General features: G+C 46.0%; 1 protein-coding gene across 1 annotated transcript; it reads right to left on the bottom strand.

The window, feature by feature from the left end:
• Positions 1-9,288: 9,288 nt before the first annotated feature.
• LOC116629201 (alpha-1,3-mannosyl-glycoprotein 2-beta-N-acetylglucosaminyltransferase) lies at positions 9,289-12,395 on the bottom strand. Its single transcript, XM_032399508.1, has 2 exons — positions 12,212-12,395; positions 9,289-11,908 (listed from the first exon to the last, which is right to left on the bottom strand). Exon 2 carries the CDS (start codon positions 11,784-11,786, stop codon positions 10,443-10,445), a length of 1,344 nt encoding a protein of 447 aa, XP_032255399.1. The 5' UTR covers positions 11,787-11,908; positions 12,212-12,395; the 3' UTR covers positions 9,289-10,442.
• Positions 12,396-25,279: the final 12,884 nt, after the last annotated feature.

Raw genomic sequence — 25,279 nt, 5'->3', positions numbered from 1 at the left:
ATCCTTGGGGTAAAACCCAGTAGTGCAATTGCTGGATCGTATGGTAGCTCTATTTTCAACTTTTTGAGGAACCTCCATACTGTTTTCCAGAGTGGCTGCACCAGCTTGCATTCCCACCAACAGTAGGAGGGTTCCCCTTTCTCCGCATCCTCGCCAACATCTGTCATTTCCTGACTTATTAATTTTAGCCATTCTGACTGGTGTGAGGTGATATTTCACTGCGGTTTTGATTTGAATTTCCCTGATGCCAAGCGATGTTGAGCACCTTTTCATGTGTCTGTTGGCCATTTGGATGTCTTCTTTGGGAAAATGTCTGTTCATGTCTTCTGCCCATTTCTTGATTGCATCATTTGTTCTTTAGGTATTGAGTTTGATAAGTTCTTTATAGATTTTGGATACTAGCCCTTTATCTGATATGTCATTTGCAAATATCTTCTCCCATTCTGTAGGTTGTCTTTTGGTTTTGTTGACTGTTTCCTTTGCTGTGCAAAAGCTTTTTATCTTGATGAAGTCCCAAGAGTTCATTTTTGCCCTTGCTTCCCTTGCCTTTGGCGATGTCTCTAGGAAGAAGTTGCTGCGGCTGAGGTTGAAGAGGTTGCTGCCTGTGTTCTCCTTTAGGATTTTGATGGACTCCTGTCTCACATTTAGGTCTTTCAGCCATTTGGAGTCTATTTTTGTGTGTGGTGTAAGGTGTGTGTGGTGTAAGAATGACAGTTTCATTCCTCTGCATGTGGCTGTCCAATTTTCCCAGCACCATTTGCTGAAGCGGCTGTCTTTTTTCCACTGGACATTCTTTCCTGCTTTGTCGAAGATTAGTTGACCATAGAGTTGAGGGTCCATTTCTGGGCTCTCTATTCTGTTCCATTGATCTATGTGTCTGTTTTTGTGCCAGTACCATGCTGTCTTGATGATGACAGCTTTGTAATAGAGCTGCAAGTCCAGAATTGTGATGCCGCCAGCTTTGCTTCTCTATTTTCAACATTCCTCTGGCTATTCGGGTCTTTTCCAGTTCCATACAAATTTTAGGATTATTCGTTCCATTTCTTTGAAAAAAGTGGATGGTGTTTTGATTGGGATTGCACTGAATGTGTAGATTGCTCTAGGTAGCATTGACATCTTCACAATATTTGTTCTTCCAATCCATGAGCATGGAATGTTTTTCCATTTCTTTGTGCCTTCCTCAATTTCTTTCATGAGTATTTTATAGTTTTCTGAGTACAGATTCGTTGCCCCTTTGGTTAGATTTATTCCTAGGTATCTTCTGGTTTTGGGTGCAGTTGTAAATGGGATTGACTCTTTAATTTCTCTTTCTTCTGGCATGTTGTTGGTGTATAGGAATGCCACTGATTTCTGTGCATTGATTTTATATCCTGCCACTTGACTGAATTCCTGTCTGAGTTCTAGCAGTTTTGGGGTGGAGTCTTTTGGGTTTTCCACATAAAGTATCATATCATCTGTAAAGAGTGAGGGTTTGAATTCTTCTTTGCCGATTTGGATGCCTTTTATTTCTTTTTGTTGTCTGATTGCTGTGGCTAGGATTTTTAATACTATATTGAATAGCAGTGGTGATAGTGGACATCCCTGCCACATTCCTGACCTTAGGGGGAAAGCTCTCGGTTTTTCCCCATTGAGAATGATATTCGCTGTGGGTTTTTCATAGATGGCTTTTATGATATTGAGGTATGTACCCTCTATCCCTATACTCTGAAGAGTTTTGATCAAGAAAGGATGCTGTACTTTGTCAAAGGCTTTTTCTGCATCTATTGAAAGGATCATATGGTTCTTGTTCTTTCTTTTATTAATGTATTGTATCACAGTGATTTGATTTGTGGATGTTGAACCAACCTTGCAGGCCAGGGATAAATCCCACTTTGTCATGGTGAATAATCCTTTTAATGTACTGTTAGATCCTATTGGCTAGTATTTTGGTGAGAAGTTTTGCATCCATGTTCATCAAGGATATTGGTCTGTAATTCTCCTTTTTGATGGGGTCTTTGTCTGGTTTGGGGATCAAGGTAATGCTGACCTCGTAAAATGAGTTTGGAAGTTTTCCTTCCATTTCTAATTTTTGGAATAGTTTCAGAAGAATAGGTATTAAGTCTTCTGGAAATGTTTGGTAGAATTCCCTTGGGAAGCCATCTGGCCCTGGGCTTTTGTTTGTTGGGAGATTTGTGATGACTGCTTCAATTTTCTCCGTGGTTATAGGTCTGTTCAGGTTTTCTATTTCTTCCTGGTTCAGTTTTGGTAGTTGATACATCTCTAGGAATGCATCCATTTCTTCCAGATTATCTAATTTGCTGGCATAGAGTTGCTTATAATATGTTCTTAGAATGTTTGTATTTCTTTGGTGTTGGTTGTGATCTCTCCTCTTTCATTCATGATTTTATTTATTTGGGTCATTTCTCTTTTCTTTTTGATAAGTGTGGCTAGGGGTTTATCAGTCTTGTTAATTCTTTCAAAGAACCAGCTCCTAGTTTCATTGATCTGTTCTGCTGTTCTTTTGGTTTCTATTTCATTGAATTCTGCTCTGATCTTTATTATTTCTCTTCTCCTGCTGGATTTAGGCTTTATTTGCTGTTCTTTCTCCAGCTCCTTTAGGTGTAGGGTGAGGTTGTGTATTTGAGACCTTTCTGGTTTCTAGAGAAAGATTTGTATTGCTATATACTTTCCTCTTAGGACTGCCTTTGCTGCATCCCAAAGATTTTGAACAGTTGTGTTTTCATTTCCATTGGTTTCCATGAATGTTTTTAATTCTTCTTTAATTTTCTGGTTGACCCATTCATTCTTTAGTAGGATACTCTTTAGCCTCCATGTATTTGAGTTCTTTCTGACTTTCCTCTTGTGATTGAGCTCTAGTTTCAAAGCATTGTGGTCTGAAAATATGCAGGGAGTGATCCCAATCTTCTGGTACCAGTTGAGACCTGCTTTGTGACGTAAGATGTGATCTATTCTGGAGAATGTTCCATGGGCACTAGACAAGAATGTGTATTCCATTGCTTTGAGATGGAATGTTCTGAATAGATCTGTGAAGTCCATTTGGTCCAGTGTGTCATTTAAAGTCTTTATTTCCTTGTTGATCTTTTGCTTAGATGATCTGTCCATTTCAGTGAGGGGGGTGTTAAATCCCCCACTATTATTGTATTGTTGTTGATGTGTTTCTTTGCTTTTGTTATTAATTGGCTTCTCCCGTGTTAGGGGCATAGATATTTACAATTGTTAGATCTTCTTGTTGGATGGACCCTTTAAGTAGGATATAGTGTCCTTCCTCATCTCTTATTACAGTCTTTGGTTTAAAATCTAATTTGTCTGAGGGGCGCCTGGGTGGCTCAGTTGGTTAAGCAACTGCCTTCGGCTCAGGTCATGATCCTGGAGTCCCAGGATCGAGTCCCGCATCGGGCTCCCTGCTCAGCAGGGAGTCTGCTTCTCCCTCTGACCCTCCCCTTCTCATGCTCTCTCTCTATCTCATTCTCTCTCTCAAATAAATAAAATCTTTAAAAAAAAAAAAAATAAATAAAATAAAATAAAATAAAATCTAATTTGTCTGATATAAGGATTGCCACCCCAGCTTTCTTTTGGTGTCCATTAGCATGGTAAATGGTTTTCCACCCCCTCACTCTCAATCTGGGGGTGTCTTTGGGTCTAACATGAGTCTCTTGCAGACAGCATATCGATGGGTCTTGTTTTTTTATCCAATCTGATACCCTGTGTCTTTTGATTGGGGCATTTAGCCCATTTACATTCAGGGTAACTACTGAAAGATATGAATTTAGTGCCATTGTATTGCCAGTGAGGTGATTGTTACTGTGTATTGTCTCTGTTCCTTTGTGGTCTATGTTACTTCTAGGTTCTCTCTTTGCTTAGAGGACCCCTTTCAATATTTCTTGTAGGGCTGGTTTCGTGTTTGCAAATTCAAGGAGAGGTTTTTTTGACAGGTTTTGCCATATTGCTTGTACCCAGAGAAGGCTGACCTATCTTACGGGGTGAGAGAAGTTTTAGCTGAACATATGGCTGACACTCCATTTCCTTAGTCTCCCCTGAAAGTTGGGGAGCAAGAACAAGTTCTTGTGAGTGGGAGGTGAGGGAAGGTCTTCTGTACAAATTCTGGGTTCTGTTCTAAAACAAAAGAGGCTTGTCCTCTCCTTTTCTCCTCTTTCCTGACGGGAGCCAGGACACCATCTTTGACTGGGGTCTGGGATCCATGTGTTGAAGATACTAGAATGACAAATGAAAGACAGCTCTGGTGGGTGTGGATGCGCTGTAGCAGCCCAGAAACACCACCCACGTGGATCCTTGAGCAAGTGAGAAACAGACCATCTTATTTAGGCCAGGATCATGCTGGGTCTCTATTCCAGCTGCCAGACTGACCCCCTATCAGATAAAGGTCCTCTGCTTTTTAATACAGCTGTGCAGGGCATCTCCTGGGAAAAGGCACACAGCTCCGTGGGTACATGGCTTGGGCAATGGTCACAAGAATGTAAATCCCTTCTTCTTCCCTTAGAAAGAAAGAGCAGTAGGAATAATAACATCAAAAAAAAAAAAAAAAAAAAGGAATAAAAACATCAAACATGGGCATCAGTCAGAAGGTGCCAGGCCCTGACTTTTCCTGGAAGTTTTCCCACAATAGTGCACCTGCAGGCAGAAGGTCCAGGAAGGATGTGGGGTATAAGGAGGGGCGCCTGGGTGGCTCAGTTGGTCAGGGGTCAGGCAGCTGACTCTTGGTTTCAGCTCAGGTCATGATCTCAGGGTCCTGGGATCGAGCCCCACATTGGGCTCCATGCTCAGTGGGGGGATATGCTTGTGGATTCTCTCTCTCCCTCTGCCCCTCTCTCCCCCACCCCCCGTTTGTGCTCTCTCTCTCTCAAATAAGTCTTTTAAAAAAAAACACCTAAGGGAAAATAATCTGCTCCCTTGTCAATAAGCATTTCTGGGGCTAAGTGGCCTTTAAGAATTTCAGTTGTCATGTGTGACCCTGGGAAAGCCTTGCCCCCGTAAGCACATTGGCCATGCTTCTCACACAGTCCACTAGGATTAGGGCCATAGGAGGCTTAAAGTCGGCCCCTCTCCAGGTCAAGGTTCCTAACACACTCCTCAAAATCTCCCCACCATCCTGCCCTCTCAAATCCTGTCATTGTCCCAAGTTCAGCCTCCCAGGCCAGTGCGTGCCAGAAGTCCCGAAACTTCCCACACAATCACTGCCTTCTTCCTTAGCAAGAGGAATCATAATCTGATTCTGCTGAACAGTTACTTTTTGCAGCAGACTGGTATGTCTGTGATCCGGTTCCGGCCCAGGAGCTGTAATCGGGCTGTTTGCTGGCTTCCAAGAAAGGGGCACTGGCTGCAGGGATTCACCTTTTGCCCTCCTTCCTTCCTCTTTCTTCCTGCCTAAAACGTGAGCATGATGGCCAGGGCTCCCACAGCCAGAGTGACACCTAGGATGGAAAGCTCCTGCTAAGGGGTGAGACAGAGACAGAAGACAGCTGGGCCCCTGGGACACAGGAGTTGTTACGCAGCCCTCTCCCACCTGACTGTCACTTACAAAGACACCGTGATGAGCCGTTTCTGCTGTGTGCGGCTGAACCTAATCCAACATCCTGTCTTAGCATTTTAGTATAAAGAGCCAGATTTCAAGTAAGCTGAAGGGACAGTGGGAGAGAGAGTAGCAGCCTCAGGACCACCCAGGCCCCTTCCTCTCAACAGCTAAGCCTTACCCACTCTGCTCCCTCCCACCATAAGGTGGGATCAAAAATGAAACGGGAAAGACAGCACCAGAGACAGAGATTTCTCGAGGACGCACACACACATACTAATCTTCGCAATCACCCCAAAGGGAGGCACTACTGTCCCTGCCTCGCAGGAAGAGGTTCTGGCAGGACAGACGGCTGGTCCAGGGTCAGACATTCAGACAGGCAGTGAGCTAGAGCTGGGTCTCGAGTGGTTCCTTCACATGATGGGACTTAACCACTGGGCCTGGTCTCCGTGCCTCAGAACGAAAGAGGGGGTGCTCCTCCCCTCCCCTCTGCTCTGCTCCAGGTATAAATTCTCTGTGACTTGCCCAGGTGAGCCCAGAAGGTGGATGGGACAAGGTTCAAGGGCCTTGCAGATTCAAGGGCCCCACTGGAGGCAAACCACTGATCTCTACAGAAATCCTGTCAGGAAGCCTGAAATCCAGCATTTGTTGAAGATTATCAAGAAAGAGGGTAAATGAGGAAAATTATGGGGCAGGTAAATATTTGACATGGTTAGGAAACAATGTATAGGGTATATGTAAGTGTTCAACTCATCTAAAGCCAAATAAATATTTCTGTAACTTCGTGGGTTTTATTGATGAATAGATGTTTTATTTATTTACGCAAGAAAGAAACCTGGTAGGTATAAACAGAGATGAGGGGGAATGTGGAAGTGTGAATGTTTTTATTATTATCCACTTCCTGATTTTCTACAATGAACATGTATTGCTTTTGTAATAAGAAAAAAGTAAGTTACACTTTTCATTTTTTTATTATTTTTTTAAGATTTTATTTATTTATTTCACAGAGAGAGAAAGAGAGAGAGGGAGAGAGCACAAGCAGGGGGAGCGGCAGGCAGAGGGAGAAGCAGGCTCCCTGCAGAGCAAGGAGCCCAATATGGGACTCGATCCCAGAACTCTGGGATCATGACCTGAGCCAAAGGCAGCCGCCCAACTGACTGAGCCACCCAGGTGCCCCTACTTTTCATTTTAAAAGGGCATTGTATCTAACATTAAACACAGACCCCTCCAGCCTCAGCCCCTGCTCCCATCCTCGGTCCCCCGTCCCACTCCTAGCCCTGGCCCCTCAGCCCTGGTGGGATTCTGAACACACCCAGGGGGGTCAGCTCAGGGACAGCACGGTCAGGGACTCCACCCATGTGTCCACACCGAAGGTGACTCACCTCACAAATGAGATTCCACCAAGATGACCCAGAAAAGAGAGAAGACTGTTAAAAAGAAACAAGAGATCCAAAATGGAGTCCCTTGTGCTAAACCCACGCCACTGAACAGGGCTTCATACCTAACCTGATTGCAGTTTCAATCTTCCCCAGGAATATAGTTTTAACCGGTTTGGAATTTCCTTGTCAGCACTGACGAGGTAATCCACCTAAGACCCTTTTGTTCCCTGAAGGGAGGGGACCTTGCCCAAAATAACTTTTTTGTTTGTTTACGACTTCCTTGTCCTGCCTTCAAAAACCTTACCTTCCTGTAGCGCTTTAGAACTCCTTTCTGCTTGCCAGATGGGATGCTGCCTGATCATGAGTCGTTCAATAAGGCCAATCAGACCTTTAAAATTTACTTGAGAATTTGTTAACCACGGCAAAGGACAAGAGACTGGTGGAGGGAAGACTCACGAGGGACAGCAGACACAGAGGTTCTTGGGAACCAGGAGAAGAAGGGGGCTGGCAGGAAGTGAAGGAGGGGCTGGGGGACACAGGTAGGGGCAGAAGTGCCAAGGCCAAGCCAGACAAGTGGTGGCCTGGCCTGAGCAGCTGCTGGACCCACAACCACACGGCATCCCTGCAAGGCCTTCCGTAGGCAGCTGAGACCCTCCACCTATGGGAACTTGCAACGGGCACCAGCCATGCCAGTCGGTCACCAGCTATTTCGGGGAAGGCCCACCTGGCAGGGGAGCTGCAGGGAGCTGGGTGAACTATTTGGATTCACCTTTAAATCTCTGAACTCAAGGTTCATCCTGAAATCTTTAGTACGTGGTGCTTTTGCATTTGGTGTTTGTACATGCTTTGCATCCACAGGAGGATCATGGTTCTTAAGGGAGAGGAGCCGAGTGCACATGAACCACACCTGAAGATGACAGGGCAAATGTGGCCTGAGGACCTACATGGGAAGGAAGAGAAACGGGACCCAGAGACCCCTGAAAGTTCTCCTTGCTTCAGGAGAACTGAGAAACCAGCAGGTATCTTCTAAGGGTGGCATCTCCTCTCAAATCTCTCCCGGGGGGCTGCCCCTGCCCAGCCCACCACCTCAGGCAGACCATGTGCTGCTTGGCCAGGAATCAGGCCCCATCCACGACCCTGGGGCTTGATGGAGGGGAGACCAGAGACTGAGGAGGCCTCCCTGGAGGAAGGCAGTAAAGGACAGAAAGTGAACGGTCCAGTATCAGGTGGCAGTTAACAGCATGGGCCCCTTTCAAATCCACCAGTCCACCCAACTAGGTGTGTGACCTCGGGCAAAGGAACCTCTATGTGCCCGTCTCCTCACCTCTAAAACAGGAGTCCTTGCCACCCACCATTGCTCTGAGGATTAAATGAGTTCATGTTAACCACGGAGCACTCAGACCAATGTGCTTGGTGAGCAATCCTTTAGTGCACCGAGTGTGAAGAACATGGAGTTTGGCAGCCAAAGTAGTCCCGCCCAGTGTGTCACTGGGCCTTCCCCTGCCTGCAAATCCTGGGTAACGACCACCTCCCTACCCCCAAACAGGGTTAAACGATCCATCGAGGAGCACATGGCAAGACAAAACGAGCTGTACAGAAACCTGAAAGACTAAACTGAACGTCTGGCCCCGCTGCCCGTAGCACACCCAGCATTCCTAAGCCCAGGAGAAGGGAGGCCAGAGCTACTCCCTTTGGGATCAGGTGACCCCACTCCTCCCCAGCTCACACGTGTGAAGCTCCAGAACGGTATCTGCGAACAAAGTCACCTACCCAGGGTTTTCAAACCCACTAATGAATCATCAAAAAAAAAGAGAATAGAGAACAGAGACTCTCAGCGCGTTTCACGTGCTGTACATCTCAGAGGACGCTTGCCGCGCTGCGTGTGTCCCAGGCGGCCGTGGGTCGTGGTCAGCACTCTGGGTGCCACCCCCTGACAGAGCTTACGCTGCTATCAGCTCTGCACCCTGGAGCTCAGGGGCAGGCCCAAGAGGCCCAGGAAATGCGGCACCCAGCACAGAGCACCCACTTTGTCAGGGACTGCCTGGGTCCCCTCCGACCAGGCCTTCAGGCTTACAGCAAGCTCAAGTCCACCGAGGGTTCACAGCCCAGCTCCAGAGATTAGCAGCAGGGGACTGCAGCCGTGGACCACCCCCCTCCCCCACCTCCAGGCCTGGCCTTTCTTTCACACCCAGCCCCTCCCAGCACCCATCTTCCGGTCATCTGCTTTCCTTCCTTTAGCTGATCCACTTCCTCTTGCCATCCAGGCCTCTCCCTCAGCCCTTGTTCTCCCTTCCTTTTCCTTCTTCCTCTACCCTTCACCTCCTTCTCCACCCCCTCGTCCTGTTCCAGGATACATAAACACACACACACACACATACACAGTTTTTCAGACAATTCAGCCTTTATTTTTGAAAATAATTCTGTAGCTTCAACTTTCTTCCATGAACTGAGGTCAGGCCAGAAGCAAAAACACACACATTGCTCCCCAACCCGCCATCCTCATCCTGATCTGAGCAGACGGGGGAATGCCTGGGGGATGGGGGAGGGAGGCAGGAGCCATCCTGTCTCGGCTGCCCACCTACCCTGCGAGGGCCGCCAGAAGCCTCAACCTTCCGGGCTGAGCCTTTGCACCAAACCCCAGGGGAGCAGGGACACAAGGAGCTAACTGCTCTCCCACGAGGCCAGCATGAAACCTCCTACAGCAACAGGGAAGGGATCAATTTTTAGAAAGGCCAGGGCCCGGGAACAGAGTCTGTTTCTTTGAGGCAGGATGAGGGATGCACGTCCCCGCACACCAAGGCTTTCTCCCTACGATGCCTCCCCCCGCCCCTTCCCGCTTCTGGGGATAAGCTGACGAGAAGTCTTGCTTTTCCCCTTCAACTTTTCATCTTAGAATCACAAACTGCTAAGCTGCAAGGAAAGAAGAGCAGAGAGGAGGTCAGGGATAAGGAGAGGGGTAGCAGAGAAACAGGGGTGGGTGGCGGTAAACCCCGAAAGCCCAAGAGCTCCACCCAGACTCTGATGATGACACCCCTTTGGTTAGTCTCATTTTGGCCACAGATTAAGTCCCCTTTTCAAATAACCCAACAACCCCGCAAACTGGGGGGAGGTGAGGATGGGGAGCAGATGCAGGAGGTGAGTTCACACCCCGGCTGGAGGAGCCAGGACAAGGGAGAGAGCTCAAGCTGCCCAGCTCTCTGCAGGGGCTCTAGGAGAAAACCTGGACCCCGGGAGTCTGCGGCCCCACTGCCCGAGTCCCTCCCGACCACACGGTGGTTTCCTGCCTGACACCGCCCAACACAGCCCAGAAGCTTCCCCTGATCTGACCCCCTGGAGAACAGGAGAATAACCGTCACCTCATCCTCTGTGCTCTTGAATGCCATTCGAAAAAAGAAAAGAAAAGAAAGAAAAAAAGAAAAAGGAAAGGTCAATGTACCCAAGAGAGACACACGGAGAGGACGAGGCGGCCCAGGGCCCCGGCCCCATCGCAGCCCTTGCGACTGCAAGCAGGGGCCCGGCCGCGGCGGGCGGCGCGCCTAATTCCAGCTCGGGTCGTAGCCGTCCCAGGTCTGCGGCGGGGCCAGGTGCACGCGGCGGCCGCGGAACAGGAAGCTGACGATGCCCCGGTAGCCGGCCCTGGGGACCCCGGACTTGAGGTCGTCCATGACCCCCAGCGCCTTGGCGAAGGCCTTGAAGCTGTCCCGGCCGGTGTACTGCACGCGCACCTCCCCCAGCTCGCCGCGCTCACTGGTCCTCACCTTCTCCACCTGCAGGAGCGGGGCCCCGTAGACGCGCGCCAGGAAGGCCCTGTCGTAGGCCTCGCGCTGCAGGTAGGACAGGTCCAGGCGCGTGAAGGGCACGAAGTGCTGGTTCAGCTTGATGAACTTGAGGTGCTGGTCGAAGAACTGCCCGTGGCTGACGCCCTTGCGGCCGAAGGTCATGGTTCTGGAGACCTCGGGGCGCACGCAGGCCCGGCCCTGCCGCTGCTCGGGCCTGCGCATCCAGTCGTCCCAGAAGGCCCGGGGCCACTTGGGCTCCAGCTCGGCCCACAGCTCGGCCAGCAGCAGCCAGCCGAGGCCCGGGAAGAAGTCGGTGCGGTAGAGCAGCTCGGGCCGGCCCGCGTCCACCATCTGCTCCTTGCCGTTGTCGTTCCAGGCCGACACGCACCACAGCGTCGGGTCGGCGCGCAGCAGCGGGTAGGTGGCCTCGAAGTACTCGAAGAAGTCGGGCGCCACCTCCAGGTCGTCCTCCACGACCACGGCGGCCGGGAAGCCGAAGCGCCGGAACACCTGGCCGAGCGCCCAGCGGTAGTGCCGCGCGATGCGGTAGTAGCCCTGGAACTTGCGGTGCTCAGGCGGCACGGCGATGCTGCTCAGGTCCGGCTGCCGCAGGTGCGTCACGGCGCCGCCGTACGATGCGATGACGCGCGCCGTCTCCTCGTGGCCGCAGTCCTGGCTCACGATGATGGGGAAGTGCTCGGCCGACGGCCGGTAGCGCAGCAGCTTGTCCAGGCAGCGCCGCACCGTGCTGCGGTCGCACGCGATCACCAGCACGGCGATGGCGGCCGGCGGCGCGGACGCGGGCGCGCGCGGGGGCCCGGGGGGTGCGGCCGTGGGCGCCCGCCCCCGCCGGCCCCAGCGCGCATGGTGCTCGCGGATCTGCTGCAGCAGCCCCCTCTGGCGCTCCAGCTCCAGCTCGGCGTCCTCGGCCAGGCGGATCACCTCGCGCGTGAGGCCGGCGGGGTCGTCATCGAGGGCGCCGTCCGAGGGCAGCCGGCCGGGCGCCGGGCGCGTCCAGAAGAAGAGCAGCAGCAGGGCGTTCCAGGCCACGAAGAGGATGGCGCCCCACAGCACGAGCCCTGCGGACTGCTTCTTCAGCATCCTGGCCCCCACGGGGGAGGCCGGCAAGGGTGGGGCTCGAGGCTGCCCTCGCTTGCCTAGGGGGCTTCCACCGCCCGAGGGACGCGCTCTCCGGCCTTCGGGGTCAGGAAGCAGCCATGCACCTGCAGCGAGGACAGAGAAAACCGACCTTCATCACAAAGACAGGGGGCTGCGCTGGGGGGCCCGAGGGGCACCGGAGAATAGGAGCAACAGTGGGGGACGAGCGAGGCCGGGAGGCTCACCCCAGAGCCCTCTTAGAAAAGAGCTGCCTATCTCCTAATCCGGGATGAACAGGATAGGACAACGTACGTCCCCCACTCCACAGTGAGTCCATGAGTCCTCAGAAAAGCAGTATAGTTTGAGGGGGAAGTAGAGAGTGATGTTGCAAAGGAGGAAGCAAGGGAATCCTATTTTCCCTTCCATACCTGGCAGACTTCAGTTCCATCCTCCATCCAGAGTTTGGGGGCAGGGGTGGAGGTGAGCCCATCTGTCTCCCATTCCTCAAATCAAACTGCTCAAAGATTACTGATTTAAAAACCCTAGTATCAGGGGCGCCTGGGTGGCTCAGGCAATTAAGTGTCGACTCTTGGTATCAGCTCAGGTCAAGATCTCTGGGTCCTGAGACTCCGGCTCCGGGCTCACCGGGGAGTCTGCTGCAGTTTCTCTCCCTCTGCCCCTCCTGCCAGCTCATGCGTCCATGTTCTCTCTCTCTCTCTCAAATAAATCAAATCTTTAAAAAAAAATAAAAATAAAAACTCTAATATAATCACACATTTAGGCGAAAGCCAGATCTTACCTAGTAAGGAAGCACTAGAGGCCTTCCCACAAGGTCAGGGGCAAAGCCAAGCTGCCCACCATCTACATGACTATTTAACATCCCGTTGGAGGCATCAGCCAGTGTGAATGGACTACAGAAGACAAAGGCAGAAGTAGAAAAAGAAGCATGACTATCTCTATTTGTTGATACTATAAGAATATGCCTGGGAAACTCTAAGAGAATCAATGATAAAACAAACTCAAACAACTGAAGAATTGAGCAAAGTAGCAGGATATAAAAATTAATATGCACAGGGGTGCCTGGGTGGCTCAGTTGGTTAAGCGTATGTCTTCAGCTCAGGTCATGATCCCAGGGTCCTGGGATCGAGCCCCACATTGGGCTCCCTGCTCCTCGGGAAGCCTGCTTCTCCCTCTCCCACTCCCCCCTGCTTGTGTTCCCTCTCGCTGTGTCTCTCTGTCAAATAAATAAATAAAATCTTTAAAATAAAAATAAATAAATAAATAATTAACATGCACAAATCAAAAGCCTTCATATTCACAAGTAGTAATTCATTACAAGTCATAATGGATGAGAAAACCCTATTTACGACAGCCATAAAAATGACAAATTATGTAAGAATAAACTTAACAAGAAATATTCAAAACCTACATGAACAAGACTATAGTTCCTAAAGACATAAAGGAGGACTTACATATCCTTATTCTTGGTTAGGACATCTCACCATCATCAGAAATCTCAAATAAAAATACGTTTTTTGGGAGCTAGACAAACCAACACTAATGTGATGAGCACTGGGTGTTATATGCAACTAATGAATCACTGAACATTATATCAAAAACTAATGATGTACTAAATGTTGGCTAATTGAACATAAATTAAAAAATGAAAGAAAAAAAAACATACAAGACCATCTAGGAAAATAATGAAAACAACGTGTGAAAGAGGGACTAACCCTACCGGCCATTAAAATACTACACATTACAAAGCTTCTATAATTAAAACTATGTGATGCTAGTAGGTAAATAAACAGATCATCCAAAGGAATACAATTTAAACTACAGAAAATAGACCCAAATACATGTAGAAACCTAATATATGATACAGGTGATATTTAAAATCACTAGGGCAAAAAAAATGGTCTTATTAGTTGTTATAACAACTATATAGCTATTTGGAAAAACAAAATTAGATCTGTACAGAAAAATAACTTCCAAGTGGATTAGAGATATAAATATAAAAAATATAACTATACAAGTGCTAGAAGAAAATACGGGTCAATTCCTCTATAACCTGAGTACAGATAAAGGCTTTCTAAGTTTGATTCAAAATCTAGATGCAGTAATAAGTAAAACACTTTTGCATGTTATGAACACCATTAGCCAAGTTTAAGTACAAACTGGGAGAGAATGTTGCAATATACATACAAATAAAAAGCTAAGAGACAAAGAACTTTTAAACTGAGGGGGTAAAAAGCCAAAACTCCTCATCTTTAGACAAGGGCAACTCACAAAAAGATATTGAAATGGTCCTTAGACATATGAAAAGATACTCACTTCACCTACAAGAAAAATGCAAATTAAATTCTACTAAGATGAAATTTCTCACCCATCAGATGCAAAAATCCAAACAGTTGTCCTCTTAAGAGTGTCAAATGAAAAACAGAAGTTCTTAATTTTATCTTTATTTTTTTTTAAATATTTTACTGATTCATTTGAAAGAGAGAGACAGAGCACAAGCAGGGGGAGAGGCAGGGGGAGAGGGAGAAGCAGACTCCCCACTGAGCTAGGAGCCTGACGACTTGGGGCTCGATCCCAGGACCCTGGGATCATGACCTGAACTGAAGGCAGACACTTAACCATCTGAGCCACCCAGGAGCCCCAGAAGATCTTAATTTTAATGGTATTCAATTATCAAGGGTTTCATCTTTTGTGGATCATGCTTTTTGCATTGGATCTAAGGAATCTGCCAAAATCACACATATCTTTCCCTATGTTTTCTGTTTTAGGTTTTACAGTTTTAGGTTTTACATTTAGGTTTATGGTTCATTTTGAGTTAATTTTTGTATATGGTGTGAGGTATGGAATTAATGTCCTTTTACAGCAGTTTGGTAGTTTGTCAAAATGCCAGAGAGTTACCAAGTCCACTCTTAGATATATAGCCAAGAGAAATAAAAACATGCATCCATACAAAAACTATCTGGAATGTTTATAGCAGCTTTCTTCATAATCACCAAAAACTGGGAAAAACCCAACGCCCATCAACAGAGGAATACGGATAAACAAACTGTGGCTTACCTATAAAACGGAATAACATTCAAAGGAATAAACTTCTGACACATACAACACATGGATGAATCTCAAAATATGTGATTTGCGAGTGACCGAAAGAAGAGCACATACACTGATTCCACTTATGTAAATCTCCAGAAAATACAAAGTAATCTATCGTGACAGAAAGCAGATCAGTGGTTGCCTAGGCATGGAGGCAGTGAGGACAGTGAGGGGAGGTATTACAAAGGGACAGTAGGAAACTGTGCTGTTACCTTGTTGGGGTAACAGTTTCATGGGTGTATTCATACATACAACTTATCAAATTGTACATTTTAAGTATGTGCACTTTATGTCAACTATACCTCAATAAAACTTTTCCTTTAAGAAAAGGCATATACTGGGTCAAATGACAAAATTGGAATGTAGGTAGTCAATTAAAGTATCCATGTTGACTGACAAATAGCCATACTGTGGTTATGGAAAATAATATCCCAATTCTTCGCCAATTCAGACTGAAGTAATTAGGAGTAGAGAATCATGACAGATGCAACTTCTCAAATGGTTCAGAAAAAAGTATCATGTATACATAGAGTGTGCACATGTGGCAAAATGCTAATAGGTGAATCTGAGTAAAGGAATGAGTGTCCTTATACTATTTTAATTGTTGCATCTTTTTTGTAAATTGAAGTTATTTCCAAATAAAGTTTCATAAAATCAGTATGGGGACGTGGCCCACAGTTCTGACTAGCTTTGTCCAGTATGGCCCCAGCTAGGCACGTCAGTAGGGGCAACTGAAGCAATCCATTTGTCCTCAACTCCTTAATCACTCGTCACACACCTGCTGACGGCCAGGCTCTGGGAAGGGACTGGGACAGCATCTTACTAGAGAAAGGCATGGCCCTACCAACCCTCTTCCCCTACCAGAACTCCCTACTTGAAAGGATCTACCACACCCTCCAATTTCCAGACAGTTGACATTACGGACCATGCAACTTCTCCCTGGCTTTCCTACTTCGTCTCCACTCTTCACACCCTGAAGCTTCAGGTATGAGCCGTGTTGTGCCCGCTGCTCTGCCAGTTACCCTCTGCCTCACGGCCGCCAAAATCTCAGGTTCCAGATCTCATCTCTGCACTTCTGGGCTCTTGAGCACGCAGATCCAGTGTCAAAGGATCAAAGTGTTGATCCTGAAGGATCTCTAAAGGAACCTGGTTCTGTCTCCCTCCTGGGGAGACTCCCCAAGCCCCTGCTAGCAGCACCCCCACCTGTCTTCTTCTGAGAAACCATCCACATCAACTCCAGAGCACCAGTCCCTCAGAAAACTCAAGTCCGGGAGGGGGCGGAGCAGATGGCGGAGGAGTAGGAGACCTGGATTTCGTCTGGTCTCAGGAATTCAGCTGGATAGGGATCAAACCATTCTGAACACCTACGAACTCAACAGGAGATCGAAGAAAAGAATAGCAACAACTCTCTGAACAGAAAAGCGACCACTTTCTGGAAGGTAGGACGTTTGGAGAAGTGAATCCGAGGCGATATTTGGGAGGATAGATGGCGGGGGAGGGGCCTCCGTCGGCCGCTTCTGGCAAGTGATAGAGCCACGGAGCACAAAATCGGAACTTTTAGAAGTCGGCTCCGCTGAGGGACGTCGCTCCAGTGGCTAAGCGGGGGGTGGAACCCTCGTGGGACAGTGTGGTCTCAGGACCCTCGGGGTCACAGAAAGACCGGGGGTGCCTGAGTGCGGCAGAGCTCCCAGGGATCGGAGCAGGGAAGCCGGCTGCAGAGACGGAGCCCAGGCGCGGGCTCTCAGCCCGGGGTTGCCATAAACCGTGATCCGCGGCAGTCGGGCCACTGCTCCTCCAGCAGGGACCCAACAAGCGGCAGATCCGGGGAGACTCCCCTTCCTCCCCTGGGAGGAGCGGCGCGGGAGCACACCGCAGGGATCTGCTGGGTTTGGAGACTCCACCCGGGGTCGGGTGCCAGAGAGGGAAACGCGCGGTCACAGGCCGGGGGAGCACGGAGTGCGGCCAGAGACCGGGGAGTCGGGAGTGACTGACGTCTTTTCTCTGGGGGCTCCCTGAGGAGCAGGGCCCCGAGTTCTCGGCTCCTCCGGGGCGGAGACTGGGAGGCCGCCATTTTCACTCTCCGCCTCCAAAGCTGTACCGAAAGCTTGCAGGGAACAAAAGCTCCCGAGAGCAAACCCGAGCAGATTACTTAGCCCGGACCGGCAAGGGCGGGGCAATTCCGCCTCCGGCAAAGACATTTGGGAACCACGGCAACAGGCCCCTCCCCCAGAAGATCAGCGAGAACAGCCAGCCAAGACCAGGTTTACCGATCAGTGAGAACGGCAGACCTCCAGCGCTAGGGGAATACTGCACATAGAATTCATGGCTTTTTTACCATGATTCTTTAGTCTTTCAAAGTTAATTTTTTTAACTTTCTTTTTCTTTTTTTTTGAATTTTTCTTTTTCCCTTTTTCAACCAACATCCTATCAATCCCTTTTTTAAAAAAAATTTTTACTTTTCATTTTTAGAATCATATTCTATCCCTTCATAGTAGTTAACTTTATTTTCCATATATATATATATATATAGTTCTCTCTTTAAAATTTTGGGATACAGTTTCTTTTAACAGACCAAAATACACCCTAAATCTTTAGTGTATGGCTTTGTTCTAGTCTCCTGCCTGATCACATTCTCTCCATTTTTTTTTAATTCCTCTTCTTTCTTTTTTCAACAAACTTATCAATTCCTTTTATAAAATCTTTTATAATTTTCATCTTTACAGTCATATTCCATCCCTTCATATTTACCCTTATTTTTGTACATATATAAGTTTTTCTTTCTTTAAAATTTTGAGAGACACTTTCTTCTAACAGACCAAAATACACCCAAAATCTAGTGTGTGGCACTGATCTATGCACCAGCTTGATCATATTTGATCATATTCTTTTTTTTTTAATCTTTTTCTTTTTTCTTTCTTTCCCTTTCTTTTCCCCCGGTTTCAGGTCTCTTCTGATTTGTTTAGTGTATATTTTTCTGGGTTCGTTGTTACCCTGTTAGCATTTTGTTCTCTCATTCATCTATTCTCCTCTGGACAAAATGACAAGACGGAAAAAATCACCTCAAAAAAAAAAGAACGAGAGGCAGTACCAACTGCCAGGGACCTAATCAATAACGGACATTAGTAAGATGTCGGAACTAGAGTTCAGAATGACGATTATAAAGATACCAGCTTGGATTGAAAAAAGCATGGAAGATATTAGAGAAACCCTTTCTGGAGAAATAAAAGAACTAAAATCTAACCAAGTCGAAATCCAAAATGAGGTGCAATAAAAAATGGAGGCTCTAACTGCTAGGACAAATGAGGCAGAAGAAAGAATTAGTGATATAGAAGACCAAATGATGGAAAATAAAGAAGCTGAGAAAAAGAGATAAACAACTACTGGATCACAAGGGCAGAATTTGAGAGATAAGTGATACCATAAGATGAAACAACATTAGAATAATTGGGATCCCAGAAGAAGAAGAAAGAGAGAGAGGGACAGAAGGTATATTGGAGCAAATTATAGCAGACAATTTCCCCAACCTGGGGAAGGAAACAGGCATCAAAATCCAGGAGGCACAGAGAAGCCCCCTTAAAATCAATAAAAATAGGTCAACACCCTGACATCTAATAGTAAAACTTACGAGTCTCAGAGACAAAGAGAAAATACTGAAAGCAGCTCTGGAGAAGAGATCTTTGACCTACAATGGTAGAAACATTAGACTGGCAACAGACCTATCCACAGAGACCTGGCAGGCCAGAAAGGACTAGCATGATATATTCAGAGCACTCAACGAGAAAAATATGCAGCCAAGATTACTATATCCAGCTAGGCTGTCATTGACAATAGAAGGAGAGATAAAAAACTCCCAGGACAAACAAACACTAAAGGAATTTGCAAACACGGAACCAGGCCTACAAGAAATCTTGAAAGGGGTCCTCTAAGCAAAGAGAGAGCCTAAAAGCAACATAGACCAGAAAGGAACACAGACAATATACAGTAACAGTCACCTTACAGGCAATACAATGGCACTAAATTCATCTTTCAATAGTTACCCTGAATGTAAATGGGCTAAATGCCCCAATCAAAAGACAAAGGCTATCAGATTGGATTAAAAAACAAGACTCATCGATATGCTGTCTGCAAGAGACTCATTTTAGACCCAAAGACACCCCCAGATGAAAGTGAGGGGGTGGAAAACCATTTACCATGCTAATGGACACCAAAAGAAAGCTGAGGTGGCAATCCTTATATCAGACAAATTAGATTTTAAACCAAACACTGTAATAAGAGATGAGGAAGGACACTATATCCTACTTAAAGGGTCTATCCAACAAGAAGATCTAACAATTGTAAATACCTATGCCCCTAACATGGGAGCAGCCAATTATATAAGCCAATTAATAACAAAAGCAAAGAAACACATTGACAACAATACAATAATAGTGGGGGACTTTAACACCCCCCTCACTGAAATGGACAGATCATCTAAGCAAAAGATCAACAAGGAAATAAAGACTTTAAATGACACACTGGACCACATGGACTTCACAGATCTATTCAGAACATTCCATCCCAAAGCAACAGAATACACATTCTTCTCTAGTGCCCATGGAACATTCTCCAGAATAGATCACATCTTACATCACAAAGCAGGTCTCAACTGGTACCAAAAGATTGTGATCACTCCCTGCATATTTTCAGACCAGAATGCTTTGAAACTAGAACTCAGTCACAAGAGGAAAGTCAGAAAGAACTCAAATACATGGAGGCTAAAGAGCATCCTACTAAAGAATGAATGGGTCAACCAGGAAACTAAAGAAGAATTAAAAACATTCATGGAAACCAATGAAAATGAAAACCCAACTGTTCAAAATCTTTGGGATGCAGCAAAGGCAATCCTAAGAGGAAAGTATATAGCAATACAAGCCTTTCTCTAGAAACCAGAAAGGTCTCAAATACACAACCTAACCCTACACCCAAAGGAGCTGGGGAAAGAAGAGCAAATAAAGCCTAAATCCAGCAGGAGAAGAGAAATAATAAAGATCAGAGCAGAATTCAATGAAACAGAAACCAAAAGAACAGCAGAACAGATCAAAGAAACTAGGAGCTAGTTCTTTGAAAGAATTAACAAGACTGATAAACCCCTGGCCAGACTTATCAAAAAGAAAAGAGAAATGACCCAAATAAATAAAATCATGAATGAAAGAGGAGAGATCACAACCAACACCAAAGAAATACAAACAATTCTAAGAACATATTATGAGCAACTCTATGCCAGCAAATTAGATAATCTGGAAGAAATGGATGCATTCCTAGAGATGTATCAACTACCAAAACTGAACCAGGAAGAAATAGAAAACCTGAACAGACCTATAACCACTGAGAAAATTGAAGCAGTCATCACAAATCTCCCAACAAACAAAAGCCCAGGGCCAGATGGCTTCCCAGGGGAATTCTACCAAACATTTAAAGAAGAATTAATACCTATTCTTCTGAAACTGTTCCAAAAAATAGAAATGGAAGGAAAACTTCCAAATCCATTTGATGAGGCCACCACTACCTTGATCCCAAAACCAGACAAAGACCCCATCAAAAAGGAGAATTACAGACCAATATCCTTGATGAACATGGATGCAAAACTTCTCACCAAAATACTAGCTAATAGGATCCAACAGTACATTAAAAGGATTATTCACCACGACCAAGTGGGATTTATCCCTGGGCTGCAAGGTTGGTTCAACACTCCCAAATCAAACACTGTGATACAATACATTAATAAAAAAAAGAACAAGAACCATATGATGCTCTCCATGGGCAGAAAAAGCATTTGACAAAATACAGCATCCTTTCTTGATCAAAACTCTTCAGAGTATAGGGATAGAGGGTATATACCTCAATATCATAAAAGCCATCTATGAAAAACCCACAGCGAATATCATTCTCAATGGGGAAAAACTGAGAGCCTTCCCCCTAAGGTCAGGAACGCGGCAGGGATGTCCACTATCACCACTGTTATTCAACATAGCATTAGAAGTCCTAGCCACAGCAATTAGACAACAAAAAGAAATAAAAGGCATCCAAATCGACAAAGAAGAAGTCAAACTCTCACTCTTTGCAGATGATACAATACTTTATGTGGAAAACCCAAAAGACTCCACCCCAAAACTGGTAGAACAAGTGGCAGGATATAAAATCAATGCACAGAAATCAGTGGCATTCCTATACACCAACAACAAGACAGAAGAAAGAGAAATTAAGGAGTTGATCCCATTTACAATTGCACCCAAAACCATAAGATACCCAGGAATAAATCTAACCAAAGAGGCAACGAATCTGTACTCAGAAAACTATAAAATACTCATTAAAGAAATTGAGGAAGACACAAAGAAATGGAAAAACGTTCCATGCTCATGGATTGGAAGAACAAATATTGTGAAGATGTCAATGCTACCTAGAGCAATCTACACATTTAATACAATCCCTATCAAAATACCACCCACTTTTTTCAAAGAAATGGAACAAATAATCGTAAAATTTGTATGGAACCAGAAAAGACCCCTAATAGGGGTCTCATAGGAATTTTGAAAAAGAAAAGCAAAGCCGGTGGCATCTCAATTCTGGACTTCAAGCTCTATTACAAAGCTGTCATTATCAAGACAGTATGGTACTGGCACAAAAACAGACACACAGATCAATGAAACAGAATAGAGAGCCCAGAAATGGACCCTCAACTCTATGGTCAACTAATCTTCGACAAAGCAGGAAAGAATGTCCAATGGAAAAAAGACAGCCTCTTCAACAAATGGTGCTGGGAAAATTGGACAGCCACATGTAGAAGAATGAAACTGTCATTCTTACACCACACACACCTTACACCACACACAAAAATAGGCTCAAAATGGTTGAAAGACATAAATGTGAGACAGGAGTCCATCAAAATCCTAAAGGAGAACACAGGCAGCAACCTCTTTGACCTCAGCTGCAGCAACTTCTTCCTAGAAACATCGCCAAAGCAAGGGAAGCAAGGGCAAAAATGAACTCTTGGGACTTCATCAAGATAAAAAGCTTTTGCACAGCAAAGGAAACAGTCAACAAAACCAAAAGACAACCGACAGAATGGGAGAAGATATTTGCAAATGTGACATATCAGATAAAGGGCTAGTATCCAAAATCTATAAAGAACTTATCAAACTCAACACCCAAAGAACAAATGATGCAATCAAGAAATGGGCAGAAGACATGAACAGACATTTTTCCAACAAAGACATCCAAATGGCCAACAGACACATGAAAAAGTGCTCAACATCGCTTGGCATCAGGGAAATCCAAATCAAAACCTCAATGAGATACCACCTCACACCAGTCAGAATGGCTAAAATTAACAAGTCAGGAAATGACAGATGTTGGTGGGGATGCGGAGAAAGGGGAACCCTCCTACACTGTTGGGAATGCAAGCTGGTGCAGCCACTCTGGAAAACAGTATGGAGGTTCCTCAAAAAGTTGAAAATAGAGCTACCATACGATCCAGCAATTGCACTACTGGGTATTTACCCCAAAGATACAAAAGTAGGGATCCGAAGGGGTACGTGCACCCCGATGTTTATAGCATCAATGTCCACAATAGCCAAACTATGGAAAGAGCCAAGAGCCAAGATATCCATCGACAGATGAATGGATAAAGAAGATGTGGTATATATATATACAATGGAATTTTTTTTTTTAAAGATTTTTTAAATTTATTTATTTGACAGAGAGATAGCACAAGTAGGCAGAGCGGGAGGCAGAGGGAAAGGGAGAAGCAGGCTCTCTGCTGAGCAGGGAGCCCGATGCGGGGCTCCATCCCAGGACCCCTGGGATCATGACCTGATCCAAAGGCAGCCGCTTAACCGACTAAGCCACCCAGGCGCCCCTATATAATGGAATATTATGCAGCCATCAAAAGGAATGAAATCTTGTCATTTGCAATGACGTGGATGGAACTGGAGGGTATTATGCTGAGCGAAATAAGTCAATCAGAGAAAGACATGTATCATATCACCTCACTGATATGAGGAATTCTTAATCTCAGGAAACAAACTGAGGGTTGCTGGAGTGGTGGGGGGTGGGAGGGATGGGGTGGCAGGGTGATAGACATTGGGGAGGGTATGTGCTATGGTGAGCACTGTGAATTGTTTAAGACTGTTGAATCACAGTCCTGTACCTGTGAAACAAATAATACATTATATGTTAAAAAAAAAAAAAAGAAGAAGAACAAGAAGATAGTAGGAAGGGAAAAATGAAGGGGGGGAATTGGAGGGGGGAGATGAATCATGAGAGATACAGACTCTGAGAAACAAACTTGAGGGTTCTAGAGGGGAGGGGGGTGGGGGGGATGGGTTAGCCTGGTGATGGGTATTAAAGAGGGCACGTACTGAATGGAGCACTGGGTGTCATACGCAAACAAGGAATCATGGAACACTACATCAAAAACTAATGATGTAATGTATGGTGATTAACATAAAAAAAAGGAGAGGAAAAAAAAAAAACAGGAAAAGTCAAGCCCATTTCCACTCTACTGTGTCATTAAATTCCCATGTTATCAGTGCTCTTATACAAATCAGAGTTTCCTAGAAGAAGAGAGAGACAACAGATTTCCAGTTAACTTCCTCACTCCCCCTCAGGATGTGGTCATTGTTGGATCTTTCCCTCCAATCTCCTGTCCAGGGTTCCCAATCCCCTGAATTCCTGCCTCCTAACTGACTGGGCAGGAAGGGATGGAGGAAGGAAAAAAGAGACTGAACTCCATCATGTGAAATGCTACCTCAAGGTTGGAGGAACAGACCTGTCTCTGACTTATTGATGAGCCACCTCAGACCAGCAAGTTCTCAGACTGGTGGCAAAACCCCAAGGGACCACACATTCTCTACCCTGCAGATGACATGTAAAAGCCTTCACTCTTCTCCAGACATTAGGAACTAGGTGGCCCACATCCACTTCCAGAAGCCGAGAAGCCCTCCCGTCTCCCATCCTTCTAAGCCATGCAGATCAAAGCAATCTTCTCAATCCCTCAGAGGACTGGACTCTAAGCATGTTTGTAAGCATCAAGCGTGGCCAGACGGCCCACAGGAAACAGCTGTCCCAGTCCAGCCGAGGCCTCTACCTAAGGGCTCAGGCCCTCGTTCTCCAGACCATGACCATTTTTTTCTAAATTGTGAAACAGAACTTGGTCCTCTTTCCAGAGAGAACGCAACATGTCTATTCCCAAGCCCCACTGCTTCTCTACACAGAGTCCTCCAGAGCCAGTGCCGTTTCCTACTGCTTCTTCACATACTCTCCAGGACAGACTCGTCCTGTGTGTGTGGAAGTTAATGAATGGTGTGTGCATACACAAGCACACGTGCTGTGCCCAAGGGATGATAAAGCCAGCAAGCCAACACATTCATCGAGGAAGTGCTGCTCTCAGTCCTACCATCAGGAGTTTGCTTGGCACCACCCCACGTTTTTTCACATCTCTGAAACTCAATCTTCTCACCTCTAATACGGAAATCATAATAGAATACCTCACTGGACTGCTATAAAGATTGGGTGAGATAATGTGCATCAGGTGTTTAGAATAGTGCCCAGCTGTGACATAAATGTTAGTCAGTCATTCCTCCGTCCCCTCTCCAGCTGGCTCTCTCTGCTCCATTCTACTAGATCTTTCTGAGCCTGCCTCAAGGGCTCTGCATGTGCCTGAATGACTGGTCTGTTCCTCCCTCCCTCCTTCACTTGTGCTCTCACTCATGTCTCTGCCAGGGAAGATGTCAGACAATGTGAAGTCTACCCCCCCGCTTCACAATCATAATCATTGATATCAGTGCAACTTCTTGCTCAAGATCTGTTAAACCCCCTCAGCTACAAGCTATTCAAGGACGGGGACCAGCTCCCCCAGTGCAGCCAAGCTGTTGTGCTAGATCTTTGACCATCAAGAGAGATTTACCAATGACCTACAAAGTGACTTCTGTGCAGATGCCACTCACCCACAATCCCTTAACTGCAATTCCAAGCCCAAAAAGCACAGAAAAAGAGAAGTTTTCTACACTCATTTGGCAGCAAAACCTTTGGTGAAATCTGATGTGATCTAATGTAAGGCTATTTATAGTATTTATTATCCATTTAGTGTGACTATTTATACATTTGCCACAGAAATCAAGATGCTAGATTATGGTGTGCTGTTCCACACTTCATACTATATCATAAATGCACCAGATCATCTTTTTAAAATCCAAAAAATTCTAAATTCTGAAACCTATCCAGCCCAAGCATTTCAGAATTATGAAAATCGAAGAGACAGTTACTCATTCACTGCCACAGTCCCATTTCAAGCCCTTGAACCTGAACTCTCTTTCCTTATGCGATACTGTTTTAAGCCTGAACTCTTG

The sequence above is a fragment of the Phoca vitulina genome, unplaced genomic scaffold (genome assembly GCF_004348235.1).
Source record: "Phoca vitulina isolate PV1807 unplaced genomic scaffold, GSC_HSeal_1.0 scaffold377, whole genome shotgun sequence".
In the NCBI taxonomy this organism is placed as follows: Eukaryota; Metazoa; Chordata; class Mammalia; order Carnivora; family Phocidae; genus Phoca; species Phoca vitulina.
Note: the sequence above shows the minus strand (reverse complement) of the source record. Positions and strands in the feature narration are given on the sequence as shown.